The sequence below is a fragment of the Notolepis coatsorum genome, assembly GCF_963971535.1.
Source record: "Notolepis coatsorum genome assembly, chromosome: 2".
In the NCBI taxonomy this organism is placed as follows: Eukaryota; Metazoa; Chordata; class Actinopteri; order Aulopiformes; family Paralepididae; genus Notolepis; species Notolepis coatsorum.
The window spans coordinates 63,245,477-63,268,430 of NC_140166.1; the positions used below are offsets into that span (position 1 = coordinate 63,245,477).

Genomic DNA, 22,954 nt, shown 5'->3' on the forward strand with positions numbered 1-22,954 from the left:
TAAGTCGCTTTGGATAAAAGCGTCAGCTAAATGACTAAATGTAAATGTAAATGTAAATAGAGTCTGAGCCCCCATAGTCAAGACCCCCTGTGGGGTCTCTCAAAAAATGTATAAAAATTTTCTTTCAATGTACGAATTAGTATTATTTATGTTACCTAAATAAATTGTTAAAAGATAATCTTTCTTTTCAGTTTTTAAAATAACCGAGTAATTAATGTTGTGGAATAGGCTGCATTTCACCTCCAAGCCGCTATGCGTCGCCCATAACGCTACTCCAACCTAGTGAAGAAGAAGCAGCAAGCAGCTGCATATGTAAACAGAAGGCTGCCGGTCGGTGTCCTGCAACTGCGACTCAAACATAAACACTAAACAGTACGCCACATGCTGCCAAAAAAAAAGGCTCAACCCGCCGCAAGGCTGTACAAAGCTGGACAGCTTTGGCTTTATAAAAAGGCCAAAGACTGACGCTGTTAGTGCAGCAGCTAGCAGCGCTACTGTCACTGAAGTTGACACTGCTAGTGCTAGTACTAGTGTTAGCTCTGCTGCTCCTGTGCGCAGTTATTGTTACCGCGCCGGTTGCCACTGCTGCCAGACCAGAGTCTCCACCACTAGACCTGGACAGCGCTGTTACTCAACCACCACAATGCTGGGGTCCGAGTCAGTGGACCTTTTGGAAAAATAAATATAGCTGGTTATTTGCCAAGGAGGGATGCATTGGCTGCCTTCCATGAAAAAATGCCAAGACATTGTTAAATAAATCATTTGGAGCCCATTTGGCAGAGCAGTGGACTGTGACTAGCCCTCAGAGCAAGACGTTGAGGAAGAAAATATACTTGCACAGTGATAGCTATAGAAATAGAAAGTCAAAACCAGAAGGAAGTGCTTCCAAGAAAAGTGAGCAAAATCACATCTGCTTTGCTCAAGGAGACAGCCAGTTCATTCAGGGCAGCATATACTGTCGCTAAAGAAAGGTTGCCTTATACCAAATTGAACCCCCTTATGACACTTAATGAGTTGAACGGTGCGACAGTCGGGCCAGCTCACCGATCCGATCATTCTTGTGCACAGATCATAGAGCACATTGCCACAGAGATGAAACTTTCTTTTTCTCATGTCAAATCGCAGGATTCATCAGTATAACACTGGATGAAAGCACAATTCATGGAAAAGCTTACATGATCATTTATGTCAGATGTGATGTCACTGGAGATGTGGACAATGTTTTTCTTGACCTTATTGAACTTGTTTAGGGCACAGATGCAGAGTCAATGTGTAATTTTATAAATTCTTTTTTTTTATATCCTCAAACTAAATCCTCAATTTGAATAAAGTGATTGAAACTTAGTCAGGGTTTTTCGAACGGACGTTCGAACCATTGTTTTTAATTAAAAAATGTAAATAAAGAAAATAGACAATTAGACAAATAGACAAACAATAGACAATTCCGTGCAGGGAAATTGTGAAAGTGTGGGTGATGCCTGTGCACCGCCGGCCAACGGGAGAGGGTCTGTATTGTCTCTATGACAAAAAGTTCAAAGATACAAAAAGGGGGTGCAGCCTAAGGACGTGATCAATATAGAGTAGACCAATGAAAGATGATATCCCTACTGAGTACAATGGCACAACCCGCAAGTCTATGACAAATGGTTAAAAAGATACAAAAAGGGGGCATGGCCTAAGGATCGGGGGAGTGGTCAACATAGGCCAATGAAAGAGGATATCCCTACTGAGTATAATGGCACAACCCGCAAGTCTCTACGACAAACGGTTCAAAAGATACAAAAAGGGGGCGTGGCCTAAGGATCGGGGAGTGGTCAACATAGACCAATGAAAGAGGATATCCCTACCGAGTACAATGCCACAACCCGCAAGTCTCTTCTTCTTCTTCTTCTTATTTGAATTTCCAGCAGAGTAGACGCATCGTGGCGTATTACTGCCCTCCGCAATTCTTTTTATGGGCTCTTCTTCTTCTCCTTCTTCTCCTTCTTCACCTTCTTTTTCTTCTTCTACTGGACCCCGTCATCAACTACATTGTCCATTGGAGTGCAGCTACTGCTGCTACTTCCTGCCTGAGCCCCCCTCCGCGGGACCCTCCTTGCCCCCTGCTATCTTATCCTGGGCTGCTTTGTCCCTCGCAGCCTTGTCCCTCGCAGCCCCCTCAGCCAATTCTTTACACACCTCCTTCCAGTCCAGACCTTCCAATCCCAGATGTTGAACCGCTATCCTAACAATCATCTTCACCATCTCCGTTCTACCCGTAGCCTCTGCCATACCAGTAACTACCCCTGCCACGAAGGCCACAATACCTAATTTCTCCTCCCTTCCCCTCTCTCTTTCCACCTGCTCTACCCTCACTGCCAAATGCCCTCCTTCAACCCCCTGCACCCTTTCTTGGCTACCCTGTCCTGCCCTGCTAACCGCCCCAGCATACGTCAACTTACCCTCCCTTCTCTCTCTCCGATCCGCGACCTCCTTCATCATCACCTCGCACCCCCGAAACGCTACACTATGCTCCCCACCACAACTACAGCACTTCGGCTTCACTCCCTCTCCACATTTCCCATATTCATGTTCCCCGCCACACCTAGCGCACCTCATCCCCTTCATACACGTGGTAGCTATATGGCCAAACCCCTGGCACCTATAGCACCTAAGAGGATTATGAACAAATTCCCTAACCCTATACATCCTACGCCCTACTAACACCTCCCTAGGAACAACCCCACCCTCAAATGTAATCACTACCGTCCCCGTCACTGCCCTCTCCGCTCCCCTCTTCATCCTTGCTGCACTCTTAACTATGCCATTACGCCCGTCCTCCTTTAGCTCTTCCACCAGCTGCTCTACTGTAACCGCGACCGGTACCCCAACTATCACCCCCTTACATCCCCCCCCCCTCTTCTCCCCTACTCTCGCCACCTTACTTATACCCACCCCCCCAATGCTCTGCATCTTCCTAGCCACCTCCACCTGCCCCTCACTACCACACCCTACGGCCAGATTCCCATCCCACAAAACGTTCACGTACTTTACCTCTCCTAATCGCTCGGCAATGAGTTTGGGCCACTCGAGCCTACCTACTTTCCTCTCATCCCTCTCCCCCTCAAGCCTGACCACTATATGGATCACTTCCGCTTTTGCCACATCTTTTCCTGCACCCTCGTCTCCCGGCCCACTTGAGCTATCGTCCCCCCCTTTCTTCCTCTTCCCCCCTTCTCCCCCCCTCTCCTCCCCCCTACTCTCACTATCCCCATCGCTGTCGTTCCTCTCCGTCCGCTTCTTCCTCTTCTTCCTCACCGTTTCCCACCCCTCCTCCTCCCTCTCTTCTTTCTCCCTCTCCTCCCCACTGTACTCCGACTGATCGCGAATATCGGTCGTTAGCTCCATTTGCCGTTCTTCCTCTTCCTTCTTCTTCTTCTTTACACCATCCGACTCCTTCCCTTTGTCTTCCACCATCTCTACGACAAACGGTTCAAAATATACAAAAAGGGGGTGTGGCCTAATGATCATGGGGTAATCCCCTGAAGGGGGAGGAGCCGAACCATGGGGGCGTGGCCAACAGACCAATGAAAGAGGATATCCCTACTCAAAAGATACATGTGAAGGGTTATGTGCGATATTGTGTAATTCCGTCGACAATTGTGGCCTGTGTGGCGATCGGAAAACAAGGGAAGGAACGGTAATAAATAATAATAATAATAATAATAATTCATTTAATTTATATAGCGCTTCTCAATAACCCGAAGTCGCTGACAGTAGTCGGGAGCAGGAGTACAAACAAAGAAACGAAAGCAAAGAAACAAAAACAAAAACAACAAAGAAACAAAAACAAAAGGAACATGAGACCATGGGGGGAACGGGGAGACAGCCTGATAGCACAAAAAAGACTGGAGACAGACATCAATCAGGTTGGAGGGGAGGGGGGGGTTTAGGGGTGGGGGGGGTTGAAGGCAAGGTAGAACAGGTGGGTTTTGAGGCGAGCTTTGAAGGTGGAGAGTGTTGGGGAGTCTCTGATGGACTGGGGGAGGGAGTTCCAGAGTCGGGGTGCAGTACGAGAGAAGGCCCGATCTCCGAAGTTTTTAAGCTTGGATGTCGGGACAGTGAGGGAGGCAGTGGAGGAGGACCGGAGGGAACGGGTGGGGCGGTAGGGGAGAAGGAGATCAGTCAGGTAGGGGGGGGCCAGGCTGTGGAGGGCTTTGAAGGTGAGGAGTAGTGTTTTAAAGTTAATGCGGTGTTTTATCGGGAGCCAGTGGAGGGAGTGGAGGACAGGAGTGATGTGTTCGCGGGACCGGGTGTTAGTGAGGAGGCGGGCGGCTGAATTTTGGACCATTTGCAGTTTATGGAGGGAGCGGGAGGTGATACCAGTGAGGAGGGAGTTGCAGTAGTCCAGGCGGGAGGAGATGAAGGCGTGAATGAGGGATTCAGCAGCGGGGGGGGAGAGGCAGTGACGGATTTTTGCGATGTTGCGGAGGTGAAAGTAGGATATTTTTACGATGGAGCGGACGTGGGGGTCAAATGAGAGGGTGGGGTCAAGGAGGACACCGAGGTTGCGGACTAGGGGGGAGGGGGTGATGGTGGAGTCGTTGATGGTGAGTGTGATGGGTCCGGATCTGGTGAGGGTGGTTTTGGTGCCAATGATGAGAAGTTCAGTCTTGTCACTGTTCAGTTTGAGGAAGTTGTGAGTCATCCAAGTTTGGAGTTCGGTGATGCAGGATTCGATGTGACTGAGGGGTGGGCTGTGGGGGGATTGTGTACTGATGTAGATTTGGGTGTCGTCGGCGTAACAGTGGAAGTTGAGGTGGTATTTTACGGATGATGTGACCAAGGGGGAGAATGTAGCAGATGAAGAGCAGGGGGCCAAGGACTGAGCCTTGGGGGACCCCCTGTGTGACTGGGGAGGGGGAGGAGGTGTGGCCGGAGAGGGAGATGAATTGGTGTCTGTCTGTGAGGTAGGAGGAGAACCAGCCAAGTGCTGTGCCCTCAACACCCAGTTGGTGCAGCCTTTGGAGGAGGATGGAGTGACACACTGTGTCAAAGGCTGCACTGATCTGATTTTAGCTAGAGTGGAGAGCCCATTCGTGTCTATGTGGAGCATGACTTTCAAAGAAATGGTCATAAGTTGAGATATAAATGTCCAATTCCATTTGTGAGCGAGGGGACAGCTGTGTCATCGTTTTGATGTGTTGTTTTTATATCTACGTCCAAAATTGGGATGACTGTCGCAATTTACATTCATTCCTTATGGACCAACATTTCCCGTTTAAAGTCGATTTGTAGCCAAACGGTGCGGTGAAACTTTCCAAAAAGTAATAGCAACACGAGTTGGACCAAGCCGGTACCTTAGACTTGTGTGTGGTGTGAAAGCTCTGGCAGGAGTTACTGGACAAAAATCGGCAGAATAAATAATAAATAGTATAGAATAGATTACAATAGTGTGGGTGGGGTGGTCACCCACACTAATCAACACCAAAAGAAAAAACAGACTAAACCGATACTTTTACAGTTATTGACTGTAGTCAAAGTCTGTCTTAGTTAACTAAGGATTTTTGTGGGACAGCCCTACTGAACAAGCAAAGAAGGGTGCACGTGCACACATATAGACATGCGCACACACACACACACAGCTTAGACGGCACAGAACACAAAAAGGGAAGTTACCTCAGTGTCTCTGGTACTGGGTCTGTGAGAGAGAGAGAGAGAGAGAGAGAGAGAGAGAGAGAGAGAGAGAGAGAGAGAGAGAGAGAGAGAGAGAGAGAGAGAGAGAGAGAGAGAGAGAGAGAGAGAGAGAGAGAGAGAGAGAGAGAGAGAGAGAGAGAGAGAGAGAGAGAATAGAGGCATAAAGGTTAAGTGAAGGAGACACAGAAAGTGTGAAAGTCTGATCTTCTTTGGTAAATTAAGCAGAATAGACTAGGTGCCCTTATGCCACACTGTCAATCTAATATTAGCCCCAGCACACATTTCCCCTGCCCATTACAGTGTGTGTGTGTGTGTGTGTGTGTGTGTGTGTGTGTGTGTGTGTGTGTGTGTGTGTGTGTGTGTGTGTGTGTGTATGTGTGTGTGTGCAATGCATGCGGTGTGTGTGGTGTCTAAGTGAAACCCTAGCAGTGCACTGGCTCAAATGACTGAAAGTGCTACAGCAGCAAAGAACCATATGTTTTTTAACCATCACTGCTGTGCTGCACATGCACACACACACACAGATTGCAAATTGTGCACACAATTTACCTGTTTGAGGAAGCAAGTGTAGGTGAGAGAGAGAGAGAGAGAGAGAGAGAGAGAGAGAGATAGAGAAAGAGGTGTACAGTGTGTTGAGGGCTTCCCATTAACTATTGAAAATGTCAGGTGGGCTTTCCTTTTCCAAACGCACGTGCACAAACACAAACGAACACTCACCAGAAGATATAAATGTACACAGTACATATATCATCAGCCCATCCAGGAGTATGCAATTTCATGAAAATATGTTTTGCTAAAGGAAATACAGTAAGGTGTTGAAATTTTTATAATTAAATGCACTTTACAGCAAAGAAACCAAAATGTAATATAAAAAAAACATTAGAGACCGCAATTTTACTTATTATTAGGAGAGATAATAATGCAGACATGTAAAACACACACACACACGACTCACCGTTGGTGTGTCTGGCATATGTGTGAGAGAGTGTCCAACTGCTGGGTGTCAAGGTCTGAAACAGACGTCCTGTTATGACTCTCTGGGAGGGAGGGAGGGAGGGAGGGAGGGAGGGAGGGAGGGAGGGAGAGAATGTCAGCGATCAGTTCTGCTGTGCCTCTATCACAAAAATAAGTTTGAAATGCTTGTAGATCACAATATTGCGATGTAGTGATATATTGCAATTTATTAGCGTTTTCCCAACGGCAAATGATTCAATTAGTTAATATCGGCAATAAAAATATATATACATCATCTGTTTTATCTAATAAGATAACGTTTTCAGTCTGTTCACCTAATTGCAGTAAAATTAGATATATTATATCAGAAAATATATACAGTATATTATTTCTCTTTTTAATTATTATTATCACTATTTGTTCTTTTTATTTATAATTATTTTAGTTATTGTTGTATCATATTATGTGTGTGTTTAAACACAAGAAAATGTGTATTAATTATTTGGAAATGGTAGATGAAAAAAAGGGACGAGCATCATAATAATATTCCCAAATATGTGTTGGTATTAAGGCTGGAGTTACACCTACGCTGTTTTCGTTTCGTTTTTCAGGTGAGTTTCGCTTTCCAGAGCGCAACACACGTGGCAGCCGAGTTAGACATTCGTTTTGCACCTTGAGCGCTTTCGTTTTGTCAGAACGAGGCTTGGTCAGACCACAACGGATCTCGTCTCGAATTCAGCACTGAGCATGCGCGGGGAGGTAGTTACTCTCCCTCGTCCCCGCTGTCGTCCACACTCAGCTGTGAGAGAATTGTTGAATAGATACACAAATGTTCTAGAATGTTTGATTATGACATCATACTGTGACATCACAAATGTTCTAGAATGTTTGATTATGACATCATACTGAGCTGGACCTGTACTTTGTGACGTTATGTTATTTCGGGCATTCATAACATTATTTCGTGCAACTGTACATTGTAACTTTAACACAGCCCAGCTGTCAACTGTACTTTGTAACGTTATGTTATTTCGGGCATTCATAACGTTATTTCGCACGACTGTACATTGTAACGTTAACACAGCCCAGCTGTCAACTGTACTTTGTAATGCTATGTTAGGGCTGGGCGATATGACGATATTATATAAATATCGGGTACAGTTCATTAACGATACACTTTTTCAACGTATCGTGGATATCGTGATGTTTTGCCCAAGAGGATTGTGTCGCGTCAATCTGTCCACACGTTACTCGTTCATATCTCAGCCTGTGCTGAGATATGCCCATTCCGCGGTCTGTTAATAAAGTTTTCAATCAGACAGATGTATGGAAAGGCTTTTATTATAACATTCGTTGTAGTAAAATCATTATGCCTCATTTAGCATCCTGTGAAGCACTGGTCTCCTACTCGACGGCCGCGGGGAGCTAACGTTAGTAGCTTTGTTGATGTTCAGTGTTCACTTCAGCACACGGGACATTCAGGAAGTCATAACGCTTGCCGATTGGTGCTAAGAACAGCAGGGCGGGTGCAAGCGGTGTGACGTCATTGGCAGACTCGACTGTCAATCAAAATGATTATGTTTCCGTCAGAATGAATGAATGAAAACTGTATTAAAAGGTTGCAGAATGGGTACAATACAGTACAGGAGGATGAAGACCAGAAAAAGACTTTCGGCTTTTTTACATAAGGGTCCTCCATTTTCAATTCATCAAAACATTTAGAGACATACATATATACAGTAGTTTCATAAAAATGCTAAAATGCTATTTATTGATTGATTGATTTAAAACTTTAACATATTGCAGAATGGGTACAGTACAGCTCAATACATACAATTGTTAAGGGGATGCAGACCAGAGAAAGACTTTAGTCTTGTTTACATCAGGGTCCCCCATTTTCAATTCATCATATTTCATATCTAAATCATATAATATCTCATATGCAATATATAATCTAATAATCTAAATCTAATATAAAAATGCTAAATGCATGGGTATTTTATTTTGTCTTTAATGTTAGCTTGCAAACTCAAATACTGTCTTGGTAAGCCTCATAATGAATTGTTTGGGGTAAAAAAGAAAAACATCGTGATGTGTATCGTGTATCGCCGAAAGGTCAGAAAATATCGTGATATCATATTTAGGCCATATCGCCCAGCCCTATGCTATGTTATTTCGGGCATTCATAACGTTATTTCGCAGACTGTACATTGTAATGTTAACACAGCCCAGCTGTCAACTGTAGGCTACTTTGTAACTTTCGGGCGTTTTATTCATAACAAACATTGACGCGATTCCGCCAACACATATGTAATATTAATAGGTTTTGCTCACAGAGAGATAGATAAATAAATAAACATAATCACGGTTATCTACCAACAACTGCATGTACTGTAGAAATTATGTTTCAGTGCAGATAAAGGTACTGTACAAAATAACCTCTAAAACACTGCTAGAATACACAAGCAGTTAGGGTGCGCTGTGTTAATGTTACAATGTACAGTCGCGTGAAATAACATTATGAATAAAACGCCCGAAATAACATAATTACAATGTACAGTTGACAGCTGGGCTGTGTTAACGTTACAATGTACAGTTTCTGACAGCTGGGCTCGCGAAATAACGTTATGGCATTATGCTCGGTGCTGCTCGAGGCAGGAGAGATGAGGCGGGGCATGGGGGCTGCTGCTGCTCGGTGCTGCTCGGGCTGCTGCTCGAGACAGACAGACAGACAGCCCAGACAGGAGAGATACACGGTGCTGCGCGCGGGCTGCTCCTCGGCCGCTGCTCGGTGCTGCTCCTCGGGCTCGAGACAGACAGCCAGACAGGAGGGATATACATGGTGCTGCGCGCGGGCTGTAGGTTACACTGCAGTCTGACAGTCTACTGCGCATGGGCGTTGAGCAACAACGGCTCCGCGCAGATTACACGACTGTTGTCGGCGAGTTTTGGCGCTACTCCAAAACAGAAAACACAATTTAGCGTTTTCAGTAGGGCCACAACGTATCCGGCAAAAACGGCATTTCTATGTAACAGAGACAGCAAACGTATTCAAAAACGTATAAAAACGAGCACAAAAACACTGTGTGTAACAAGGGCCTAACACATTCCCTGCCATTGGTTATACCCATCAATATACCTAGTCTGCCACCACTGTAAGCCTATGGAGATGTTTACCTTTTTTGCAGGGCTATAACTTTTTAAATTGTATTGCTAAATTGACATTACTATGGCCCATTCAACATCGATTATCTATCGTTCAGGATGTAGGAACGTTATACTTTTTCATTCATACAAAAATACCTTCTAGAATATAAGTATGTTTTTATCGTTTTCTGCAGTAATTCCTAGAACGTGAGTTATAGGCCTAAACGCATATATAGATTATCGATTGCTGTTTATTCCCTATACACGCTATATTAACAAATTCAACTGTATATGATCGTATACGTTATGCTTCATCATGCGTGGAGGAAAGGGGGGGGGTCGTTTATAATTCCCTGATCATCAGTAACGACTTTATGTAGTATGGGTGATATATTGATCAGATGGTGTGCAGTGTAATTAATAAACAATTGGGCTGAAAATAACGTTAGTGTCCTCTTACCGTGCGTCAAAGAGACTGGCGGTGAAATATCCCAAGTATAGGACGTCGACGGCCTAGGTCCATTTCCGGTTTGTATGTCGCAATAAACGCCGAAATCATATCGATTATTAAGTTTATAAAGCGATCCATTATGTACATAATGTCTGTCGGGAGTCATGCAACAATGTCTGACGGCCGGATGAATTTAATCGACGCACATCGGCCACTTCCTGTTGTTCCGAGTGTAACTCGCCCGACCATCCACCAGGCGGCGGTATTGAGCCGTCGTTGCCGTCACCTATAGGGTCCAGCTGCAGCGTCGGAGGTGTATATATGAATTATGAATGCCATGGCGAAAAAATGAAATATTGATCTCAATAACGCTGTACAGCGAGATCTGGCGGTCAAAGCATGGCGGGCAATAACGCGTTAAAGCGTTTCCGGCGGTGGATGTGTTAACAAACCCTACGTTTAAAAGAGATCCTTCTTGAAGATTGCATTCATTTGCAGAGGTTGAATAATGTTAAGGGGGGACAATGGCTCGGGCGGTAGAGCAGTCGTCTGGCAATCCGGAGACTCCCAGTTCGATTCCCGCTCCTGCCGGGCAGCGTGTCGATGTGTCCTTGAGCAATACACTTAACCCCCTAATTGCTCCCGATGAGCAGGTCGGCACCTCGCATGGTCGCCTTCGCCATCGGTGTGTGAATGTGTGAGTGAACGGGTAAAATGTGCAGAACAAATTGTAAAGCGCTTTGGATAAAAGAGCTATATAAATGCAGCCATTTACCATTTTAATGTGGGGAAACACAATGTTACAGATAAAACATGGCATTATTGGTCAAATTGACTACATTGTATTATGTTGTCCAAATGGCACAGGAAGTGCTAAAAACAGCTGAACTCTGCTGAGAGGCTGCTGTGTGTGACGTGTGTGTGTGTGTGTGTGTGTTACCCCAGTGCTCCTGTAAAGTAGTCAGGTTTTGCAGGATTCTCTGGTGATATATCCGCTCTAGTTGGATGCACCACAACGCCCGCTGGTCTGGGGAGCAAGGGGTTAAGGAACACTCGCATACAAATCCAAACATAATGCAAACATTTTGGTGTGTTTGGGTAGTACACATACACACCACATACACGCCTCACTCAAAGACACGCTATCTCGACATACATTACACCGACATGCACAAACACAAATAATGCCTAAAATCCGAACGTACACACATACACTACACACACAAAGGATATAAATCTAGAATTATAAGATGAGGACGGCCTAACATTCTCACAGAAGAAGTTCAGCATTGGGAGACAATGTAATTTGTCTCCCAGTGAATACGGGGAAGCCATTTTGGAAAGTTTCTATGACAACACTGACCCATCCTCTTCTTATCTTAAAGGAAAACTCCAACATTTTGAGAAATTAGCTTATTTAACATCTTCCCTGGAGTTAGACAAGAAGATACATACCTTTTTTGTGTCTGTGCGTGCATTTAGCTTTGGGAACGGTCGCTCCGTTAGCATAGCTTAGCTTCATCACTGGAAGTGAGGGGGGGCCGGAGCCTGACGTTCCCTTACAGTGTATAGTTTGATTGATTGATACGTTTATTAACAGATTGCAGAATACACTCCAAATACAACTCCAAAACGTTCATGTAAACATGTTGTGACCCGTGTATTCACCACATGGAGAAATAAAGAATAATTGAATTAGACAATTACGTTTTATAAGCAAATATACTCTGAACAATTTTTTGCCTAACCACTCCTCTCTGAGCGCAGCCAGTGATTTCAACGTGTCGTCGTGATTGTTCATTCGCATTCATTCAAAGGATCCGAACCGATTGAAGTTTATGGATACCATGACTTAAAATCCTCTTACCTTGACGATTAAAAGCCTCCCCAATTTAGAAAACAGTAATCCAATGGCTGGTATTGTTATACCGGACGCTCTGAGCTAACCGGAGCTAACACAGATCAGGATGGTAAAGCATATATAATGAAACAAGACAAACGTCTTTCTCAGGTCTGCATCCCCTTAACAATTGTATGTATTGAGCCGTACTGTATTGTACCCATTCTGCAATCTGTTAAATAAAGTTTTCATTCATTCATTCATTCCTTTCTGGGGTTTTCAAAATAAAAGTGCGACGTTTATAGCAGCGGAAAACGTTTATTTTGTACATTATCTAACGTTAACACGAACCTAAACTAACTTTAGGTTAGTTGAAACGTTAGTTTAGGTTCGTGTTAACGTTAGATAATGTACAAAATAAACGTTTTCCGCTGCTATAAACGTTGCACTTTTATTTTGAAAACCCCAGAAAGGAAGTCATTATATATGCTTTACCATCCTGATCTGTGTTAGCTCCGGTTAGCTCAGAGCGTCCGGTATAACAATAGCCAGCAGGGGGAGGAAATGTTCGAAGTCTGGATCAACGGGGACTCAATAAGCTCCTGCGGTATATTACTCCCTTGATCGGCAGACGAAAGCAGCAGCTGTAATCCCAGTATGCGTGCAGCATAGGTGAAAGCCAGCCAGCCTCTCCAAGAGACGGGCTCGAGTGATGTTCCTCACGGGTAAATCCCACACAGCAGTGGGGTGTAGACGATTCTCCTCCGCTCCAATAGCCACAGGACCAAAGCAATATAATAATAATCCAGCCGGAAAGGGGCTCTGCATTCACCAGTGTAGATTCTCCGGTGCGCGGTACTTCACATTAACTAGGTCGAACTTGACGTTATTCCACTAAGCTCTGACACTTTACTATCCTATTCGCACGCGGTTATAAGTGCTCTATTTAGATGCACGGTTGCTCACTTCACTTTGTCGTTGACTCGTGATGAAGGCTTTACGTTTGAGGGTAACACGTTTCTAGGTTAACTCGTTCGAGAGTAACTTGACTTTAGGCTAAGTGCTGCTGTATCCACCTGCGACGTATTTATACGTGCGGTGAATAATCTAGTACCTGCCTTATTCCTGTCTCGTATTCTTGCGCCGAACCGGGCATGTTCAGACAAGCCTTGGCGGTGACTTTGAAATAGACCTTGGGGGTATGGCAGTGGCGCCTAAGGGACCGCTGTCCAATAGGAGAACGAAATATTATGGTCTGTACTAGGTTAAAGGGATATTCCGTGTATATGTACAAAGAATACACAAGGGATATCAGACGATATACAAATATTATGCAATATATATCAAGTGGTAAATATATATATTTGGTTTAATCTGATCCTTCGTAACAGCCGCCTCCTAATTAGTCCCACCTAATTAGATAAGCAGAGACAGATTAACCGCACTGTCCACTACTCAATGTCCGTTGTGAGGGTAGGGCAGTTCACAAAGTCAGTGGGTCATGGTCGTCATTAAGCGAGTCGGGGAGCCTTAGCCACTCTATCAGCCTCGCCACGGGTCGGTTGTATGTCCGCCCTTGGACAAGCACTTCTGCCGCTCTGACCTTTCCGTCGGCACCAGTGATCACTTTCCTTACGCGCCCGGCCGGCCACGCAGCTCGGGGTAGTGACTGGTCTATGATCATGACGACTGGACGGGATGAAGGGGGGCTTAGGAGGAAGCGGGCCTGAGACTGCTTTGATCTGTGCTTGGCTGTGCCTCCTCCTCCTCCGTCTGTTTCTCTTGTTTGCTCTGTACCCCGTCTGAGGAGGGGCCGGTTCCGGCCGCCCCGTCAAGGAGTCGCTTGGGGTGCTAGGTTCGAGGTCAGCTACGTCTGGAGCGCAGCTGAGGGGGGTGGAGTTCCGAACTCCCTCTTGTGCCCACGGTTCTCTCACAGGCCTCTCGCTTAATGTCAATAGCCTCTCAACGGGCTGTACGAGAGAGTGGCCGGTGTCGCTCACCTTTGTGTGCAGGCAGCGTGTAGACGTGGGTTGACTGTCAAGTCCGTAGAGGGGGCCCTGGAGCGTCCACCCCAGTCGGGTCTGAACCGCGACTGGGCATCCTTTGGGTCCGATGTGGGCCGCCTCAATTGGGAGAATGAGGTCTGCGTGGTCGGAGCCGATGAGCAGGGTCGGTGTGGCGCCGTCGATAAGCGGTATAGGTAGTTGACGTAGGTGCACATACTTCGCCATCAGCTGTGGGATGGGGTAGGTGTACTGGGACAGGCCTATGTCGTGGCTGGTGAAGACTGGTTATACTATACTGCTTCTCGGGCTGGTCCACCGCTGCTATCTTGAAGGAGACCTTTTCACCTTTTATGGTCTTCTGGTCCCTTCTGATGGTGCGTATTGTCATGGTACCTTTGGCACCCCGCAGGCCCAACTGGGCTGCTGCGGAAGCGAGGAGGAGAGTCTTTTCAGACCCATCGTCCAGGACGGCGTAAGTGTCCAGGACCTTGTCCTCGTAGCTCAGGAGCACTCTGACCACTTTGATGAGCACTCGGGGGGGTCCCGCTATGCTGGTCAATGTGGAGCACTCCTGTGCTTTGGATCGTCTGGGGTGGTGCCGACTCGCGGTCGTCCGAGTAGCACCGTGACTCCCAGTGTCTGCTGTAGCAGTCGGAACAGTAGGGAGCGGTCTGGTGGATCTTCGGTACTGGTGCCACCACCTCGGCATGGTACATTACCGCGACGGGCCCACTCTGTTGTCCTGGCTGACGCTTGTTGATGTCATGCAGGACCTCCAAGTGGGTGCCGCCGCACCTGCCGCACTTCTTCTTCAAGCGGCACGCAGCTGCCATGTGGCTGCGCGCGCAGCGGAAGCAGCGGCGGTGGTCCTTGATCCACTGACTCACCTCATCCGTGGTCAGCTTCTTGAAATCGTCGCATTGATACAGCCGGTGTTCCCCTTCACAGTACTGGCATTCGATCTTCCACTCCTCTTTCGTCGAGGGGGTGTCGTGGTTCTTGTGCTGCGGTACTGATTCGGCTTGGTGCATAACGGTCACCGACCGGCGGTTATCATTTAATCCCTGAGGTCCTGGTCTTGGGCTTGGTCCACTCCATACGAACGTGTCCAGTCGTAAGCTGCTGACCTCCCTGGCGAGGAAATCAGACAAGTCTAGGAGGGATGCCTCTGGACCGTTGGGGTCGCGGTGGTCTCTCTGCCGCCGAAAACGCTCTTGTCGGGCGGGAGGGAGCTTCTCTAATATTCTCTCTACATTAGAGTTAGCGTACAGTTCGTATATTCCTTTTTCCTTTTGGGACCCCAGCATCCCTACCAGGGACTGTACCTTGATAGAGAGGTCATCCAATGCTCTGTTGTCTCTGGCTGGGGGGAGACGGTCAATGTCTCTTATCTCCTGTATCACGTAGTCCCATATGCGTCCATAACGTTGGTCGAGGGCTACTAGAGCCGCGGTGTATGGGGTAGTAGAGTTGGAATATGCCAGCGCTATATTGTGCGCTCTGGGCACCTTCAGGTGCTTGAGTAGGATAGCATACTTGTACGTTTCATCCGCCGAACCGGGCATGTTCAGACAAGCCTTGGCGGTGACTTTGAAATAGACCTTGGGGGTATGGCAGTGGCGCCTAAGGGACCGCTGTCCAATAGGAGAACAAAATATTATGGTCTGTACTAGGTTAAAGGGATATTCCGTGTATATGTACAAAGAATACACAAGGGATATCAGACGATATACAAATATTATGCAATATATATCAAGTGGTAAATATATATATTTGGTTTAATCTGATCCTTCGTAACACTAACGGAGCGACTGTTCCCAAAGCTAAATGCACGCACAGACACAAAAAAGGTATGCATCTTCTTGTCTAACTCCAGGGAAGATGTTAAATAAGCTCCATATCATTTGAATTGAATTGAATACTTTTATTTTGACACAATCGTAGGACAAAACATTTAAAAGACAAAACAATAACAGTGTCAACACGCTGGTCAAAAATGGATAAAACACAATAAAGCCAAGGCTTGTTTCCATTGTAGTCCATACATGGAACATAAAAAAGCACAGAAACACAAATGGACATGTACACTAGACAGGACACATCATACAAATTAGTATAAAAACACCTAACCTGACAACTCATACAGTTAACTAATGTTAAAAGAAAATCCGCAAACCCTTAAAAGCAACTCATGATAAAAGAAATAAAAGCCAAGTTATGATAAAAGAGATAAAAAACATATTAAGACCAATTTGAGTTGCTGCTGAGCCATGTTTTTAGGGCGGATTTAAATCCGAGAGGGGAGTTCAGGAGTTTTATGAATGTTGGCAGGGCATTCCACATTACCGTACTACCGCGACTATTCAGTACTATATAGTCAGTACACACAAACATTTAAACGTACATTAAATTATCAATTAAGCAATGCGAACGGAAATTTGGCCCCATAATTACTCATGCGATCCGGATATGGCGTGAAACACAAAAAAAATATTCTAACCCACATAAATGGCATAATCATACTCCCTTATTCAATAACAATGCACTCTTGATTGGAAAACGACCTATAAGATTCCCTATATGGGAAAAGCAAGGCATACACTCATTAGGTGATGTTTTTAACAAACAGGGTTTTTGTAGTTATGAAGAAATACGCAAAAAAATTAATCTCACCGAGTCCACACATTTCTTTTACGCACAGTTATTGTTTTTTTTTATCCACTTTTTCTCCCATTTTCTATATTTTCTCCCATCCCAATTTTGTATCATCCAATTCAACCCTCCCCTGTCACGAACGCTGTTTCTTGCCTCCCACAAGCCGGCTGCAATGTGGACTAAGTCATACATAGCACAAGTCCCCTCCGGTACTTGAGGTAACAGCAGTCACATCTTTTCACCTGCGCAGCTCGATCTCTCAGTGGCGAGGAGTGATTTACATCAAGGAACCCGGACCATCAACAAATAAATCTTAACTATATTCACAGGACATACTTGACTCCTATAAGACTGAAAAAAATGGGTCTTAAACAAGACTCCAAATGCTCCTTATGTACAAATGGGGACGAGGGGACATTTATGCACATGTACTGGGACTGCCCACCAGTTAAGATATTCTGGAAAGAGGTGACCCAGCAATTATCAAATCTCTTAACTCTGAATATACCTGTACACACCTCTGTATTACTGCTGAATGATGTTTTTGAGTGTGCAGTATATCCACAGCTAAAGAGATTGGTTTTATCGGGTATCACAGTGGCTAAAATGCTGATGGCATCACGATGGTTCCAACCGGAAAAAATTTGCCGAACGGTCTGGATTATTACATATCTCGGTGTGATTTATCAAGAAATATCTACAGCAAGAATTTTGGGTCTCAATGAATCCAAAATGACAATGTGGTTAGAAGTGGTGGAGAAAATAAAAGCTAGCATATAATGGTAGTGTCTGGTTAGGAGCGAGGGATAATGGATGGATTATCCAATGGGGGGTCCGGGAGGGAGGGTACGAGCTAGAGCATATGTGTGTAGGGTATTAGAGCAGGTATTGGGGGTATATCCTGTATAAGACATTTAACTATATGGTGATTTCATTGGATGTGCACTGTTAATAATGCTTGTATATCTTATCGTGTGTTGTCATGTTTGTTTATTTGTTTGTTTAAAAAATAATAAAAAAATAAAATACAAAAAAAAACATTTAAACGTAGCTACAGTAACAAATAACAATAACAAAAGACAGAGTTTGAAGACGTCGTGAAGGAGCGTGGTATCATGGAAGTTGTCTTCATTGCTAAAATGCACTGCGATTTTTAGGGCTGGGCGATTCTTGCTCAAATGTGAATCACGATTTTTCTCTCTAAGAATTGAGATCACGCTTCTCTCACACGATTCTTATTTTTTCAATCAAATCATTTATTGCACTCTTTCTTAACACATTGGTTGCCAGCAGGGGGTGCGCTATTTATCGCTTGAGAGCCAGCGCTTTAGTCAATGAGAGGACAGGGATATTTGCGAACGCATAAACTATATCTTAAATTATGTGTCTAATACAACCGCCGCTTATCAATGACTTGCTTGCAGTCAACATGTACGAAACGGATTGTTTTTTCATCAGTACATTTCCGTTTTATAGCATTTTGAATAAGAGTATAGTTTTGAAGATTTCTAGTGATTCCAGAAAAATCCGCGAAAATAGCCCTTTACTGGTATTTACACAAAACACGTTGTAATTTTTAGACCTATTTATGAATCGTTTTCAAATAAACGCTAGATTATCGATAGTATATGTGTACTTATGCAAGCTAGAGAAGCGGGCTGAAAAATCGATTATCTATGCCCTGCCTGGCGCTAATGTTACGCAGGTACACACATATTAGACACGTTGTGAAATCTGTGAAAAAACATCTGATTACCCCAAGACTGGTAAAATAAAGTCCTTACCTCACATCAGATGTTCTGCAAAAAGAGTAATCCAATTCCTGATCGCCATTCCAAATATCGATCGCGTTTATTGATCCAACGTTAGACCTCGAAACAGATAATCCACGCTGCTTTCGGTTGCCGCAATGAATGCAATAGTCTCAGGTTACATGGCTCAGAAGTAAAATGTGGAATCCGGAGTTTTTTTTTCTCATGCATTTTCATTGACTCCAATCCAATGGGTGCAATACCATCCGGGAGACGATAGGGGGCGGTATTTGCTCTTTTTGAGCCCAGAGCCAGTCCCAATGATAATGTGAGGCTGGATGGATGAAAAATGAATGGATATCGCTAATAAAAGAAATAACGATTAAATAACGAGATTTCTCGTCATTGGCACTCAACACATGGCGGCCAACAACGAGATATCTCGCACCCAATGTGTTAAACAGACAACATAACATATCAAAGTGCTTGACTTAAACTTAAACATAACATATATGAAAGTGCTTGACTTAAACTTAAAAGTCTCTTGTAACATACAAAATAACTCAAGTCAGAATCGGCATCATTTAAAAAAGTTAAGTAAAAAAGTTTTATTATTTTTTTTTATAAAATTTGTTTTCATAATTTAGAAATGAGATTGCATAGGTCTATGAATCGAGATCGTGATTTTATTTCAATTAATTGCCCAGCCCTAGCACTTTTCTTAGCTTTTAGCTAGATTGAGAATTCAGATTAGCCTGACGTGGTTTGAAAGCTACTGGCAGACTGGGGTACATCACCCAAATCTCTGTTATTAACACTATGGTCGCCAAAACCGCCGTACGACGTCTTTCCTCGCCATGCTTATTCTGCCAATATTTCAAAAATCTGTGATCGAAATCATATTTCTCCCCCGGACACTTGAGATATACTGTTGATCCCCTCTCAACTCTCCAACGGTTCAAGAGCGCCATCTGGTGGCCGATCGGCGGATCGCCCAAACAGGAAGTGATGCGCCGGAAGTTGTGCTCTCCCATATTTCGTCCGGGCACTCGCTATCGTTAGCGGGACTCCATCTTGATACACTGGACATTGATCGGTTGCAAATAACTCGATAAACAACATGATTTGGACGTATATACTATTATACAACCTGGAAATGGATCGCATATTTCTACATCCCATAATAGGAAAGTTTCTGTTCCACGCTCATCGCCCAACGCTACGAGGAAGCTACGGTAAGATTCAACGTTATTTTCTAACGCGTTCGATACTAACTGCTCTAATGATCATATCACCCACACTAGATTAATCATATAACGTTGGCCACGGAATTATAAACGACCCCCCCCCCCCCATCCGGTCAACATCAGATGATCAGTAGTAACTTATAGAAGCACGTCCATTTGAAATTTTTTATCTCGCGCAGATTGCTATCAAACTGTATTTGATCATCAATATAATACATTTGGGGCTATAAATCACGTTCTGGAGAAAGCTGCAGAAAACGATAAAAACATACTTATACTTTAGACCGTATTTTAGTATGAATATGTGAATGAAAAAGTATAACGTTGCTACACCCTGAACAATAGATATAAGACGTTGAATGGGCCATAGTAATGTCAATTTAGCAATTAATTAAAAAAGTTATAGCCCTGCAAAGAAGGGGACCTTCTCCATATTAAATAGGGCTGGCGGAGGATGGTAAATTATGAATTTAAGCCTGGCGATCAAAGTGTTAAGTAGCTCAAACCATTTTTTTAAGAAGAACAATAGCTTTCAATTGGAAGAAATTTGACGCACCCACAATCGGTGCTTGGATTAAGAACATGGCACAATGCATGTCAATGGAGAGAATAACACATATCCTCAGGAACAAAATAGAAGTTTATGAGGATATATGGAAACCATTTAATGAATATCTGAGAAGGGAAGATATAGGAGGGCTGCTATAGGATGAGTCCCCCCGCTCTCTCCTGTGGTCAGTTGACCCCGGGGAAGAGCGGAGGCACGCCATTGAAGGTGTTGTAAAGATGTCATTTTATTTTTTTTACTTATTTTGATCTATGTATAAGTTATCTTACTGGAGGTACCATTGAATGTATGTATTATTTCTATATGATAACAGTAAAAGTGGATTTAAAGACACTTGTGGAGAAAAGGAACAAAAAATAATTGACGGCAATGAAAACCTGACTTGTGTACTGTAAAACCCAATAAAAAAAAAAAAAAAAAAAAGTAGCTCAAAAGTGTAGCTAAGCTAAGGGCGGTCAGGTGGCTTGGCAGAGATTGTGCTCGTCACCAATGCAAGAGGCTGCAGTCTCGACTCCCGGAGTCAGCATTGCTTGAGGCTTGGGCTGCTCGCTATATCCGTTTGGCTGGGTTAGGGGGAGGGCAAGTCATGGGTGGGAATCTGGCGTTGTGGACAGCGACGCCTACAGGTCAGGTATGGGCGCTTGCTCAGCGGAGGCAGGACTTGATGAAGGCAGCGTGACTTCCCACGCGTTACACTTCACCAATGAGAGTCCTCGCTGCCAGGTGAAAAAATAGTCACTGGCTGGGGAATTGGCACAACGACTAAATTGGGACGGGGAGAAAACAGAGAAAAATCTGAGAAAGAGAGGGTTAAAAAAAAAAAAAAAGTGTAGCTAAGCTAATGCTAACCGTTTCAGGTAAAAAGCTAAAACCATTAGCGCCATACTCCGGTAGATATTAGTTAAATAAACACACAGATTTGACCTAGTTTGATAGTTAGGGGATTAGTCAAGTTTCTAACCAATAGGGTCCATTTGATAGGCATGGTAGTTTATAGCAAAACATTTTAGTGATTGAATGGAAAATAAAATGGTAGCTACTTCAGCTAAAAGAGAGCTGTCAATCCAGCATGATCTGATCACCCCCCTAATAATCAGCCAATTACAGCGCGATATCTGAGGCACGGCAGTTCTTCATGCTACGGGGGGTGGGTTAGGAAGGGACTAAAGGTGATATGATGCCATTGATATTGACATTTTAGCCATAGTGTTATAATATTTGCCAATTCTGAGCTTATTCTTTGAGTCAGTATGATTCAGGGGAACCCACCCTTTATTTCTGGTGCAGTGTAAAGTCACCATCAACACCATTACCTTTGTGTGAGCTTACAATATTCAACATTAAAGGGGAACTATCTTATAAATGGCCTTTTTGAGTGTTTAGCATTGTTTCCTAGCTATGTGAACTTATATTAATATGATCTATGTCTCTAAAACCGAGCTCATGGTTGTGGCACCCAAGGCCCTGCTCCGGAAGGTTGGGGATCTCACCCTCAACATTGACGGCTGCTCCATCTCCCCATCCCCTAAGGTCCGCAACCTGGGCGTTATCCTGGACTCCACCCTTTCCTATCAATCCCATGTCAATTCCCTCACCAAATCCGCCTTCTTTCACCTCAGAAACATTTCCAGACTCCGACCATCACTTTCCGACACCACAGCTGAGACCCTCATCCACGCCTTCGTCACCTCCCGCCTGGACTACTGCAACGGGGTCCTGTCCGGGGTCCCAAGCAAAACCCTGGACAGGCTCCAGTATGTTCAAAATTCAGCTGCCAGGGTTCTAACCCGCACCAAACCCTGGCAGCACATCACCCCCATCCTCATCCACCTCCACTGGCTCCCCATCAAATCCCGCATCACCTACAAAACCCTCCTGCTCACCTACAAATCCCTTCACGCCCTGGCACCTCAGTACCTCACTGACCTCCTCCACCCCTACACTCAGTCACGGTCCCTGCGATCCACGGACACTGGTCAGCTCTCCATCCCCCGAACCAGACTACGGACGTTCGGGGACAGAGCTTTCAGTGTGGCAGCTCCCACCCTCTGGAACTCCCTCCCCGCAGAACTCCGCACTGCCCCAACTCTGGACTCATTTAAAAAAGAAAAAATGCTCAAAACCCACCTCTTCAACCTGGCCTTCAACCCCTAACTTTCTCACTTTATATGTATATGTTGTGTCTGTCCACTATGTTTGTTCATTTGTTATCTCCCCCCCCCCCTTATGTAAAGCGACCTTGGGTCCTCTGAAAGGCGCTATATAAAACGAAGTTATTATTATTAATTCTCATATTGGCGCAGTCTTCCAATTCTCCTCTCACAATATTCACCCTCACTGAACTGAGTCATCTGAAAATGTGCTGATTTGTGATGTCAGAGAGACACCGCTGCATGATAATGTGGCTGTGTGGCATCAGGTACATGATGAGCTGCACACAGTGGTAGGAGCCCAGGCTCAAAACAGCTTAAGATCTTGAGGTAGAAAAATGCTGTTTTTGAGGACTTGATTAGAAATATAAAACAATGAAAAAAAATTACAGAGGTGTTCCATAGACTCACAGGAATTGTGTAAAAGTGCCCAAATAGTGAAAGAAATAGTAAAATAGTTCCCCTTTAAATAAAAATAAAACACCCAGTGAAGAAACCTTGTGTTCTGT

The 22,954-nt window shown here is 44.6% G+C and overlaps 1 protein-coding gene across 1 annotated transcript in view; it reads right to left on the reverse strand.

The window, feature by feature from the left end:
• Positions 1–22,954, reverse strand: part of LOC311223401 (consortin-like) — a gene marked incomplete at its 3' end in the record, with an annotated part of 109,457 nt that overhangs the window by 34,522 nt on the left and 51,981 nt on the right. The window contains 3 exon segments of the mRNA XM_084308189.1: positions 5,659–5,680; positions 6,632–6,713; positions 11,169–11,255. Of these exon segments, the coding sequence (XP_084164315.1) occupies positions 5,659–5,680; positions 6,632–6,713; positions 11,169–11,255 (191 nt within the window).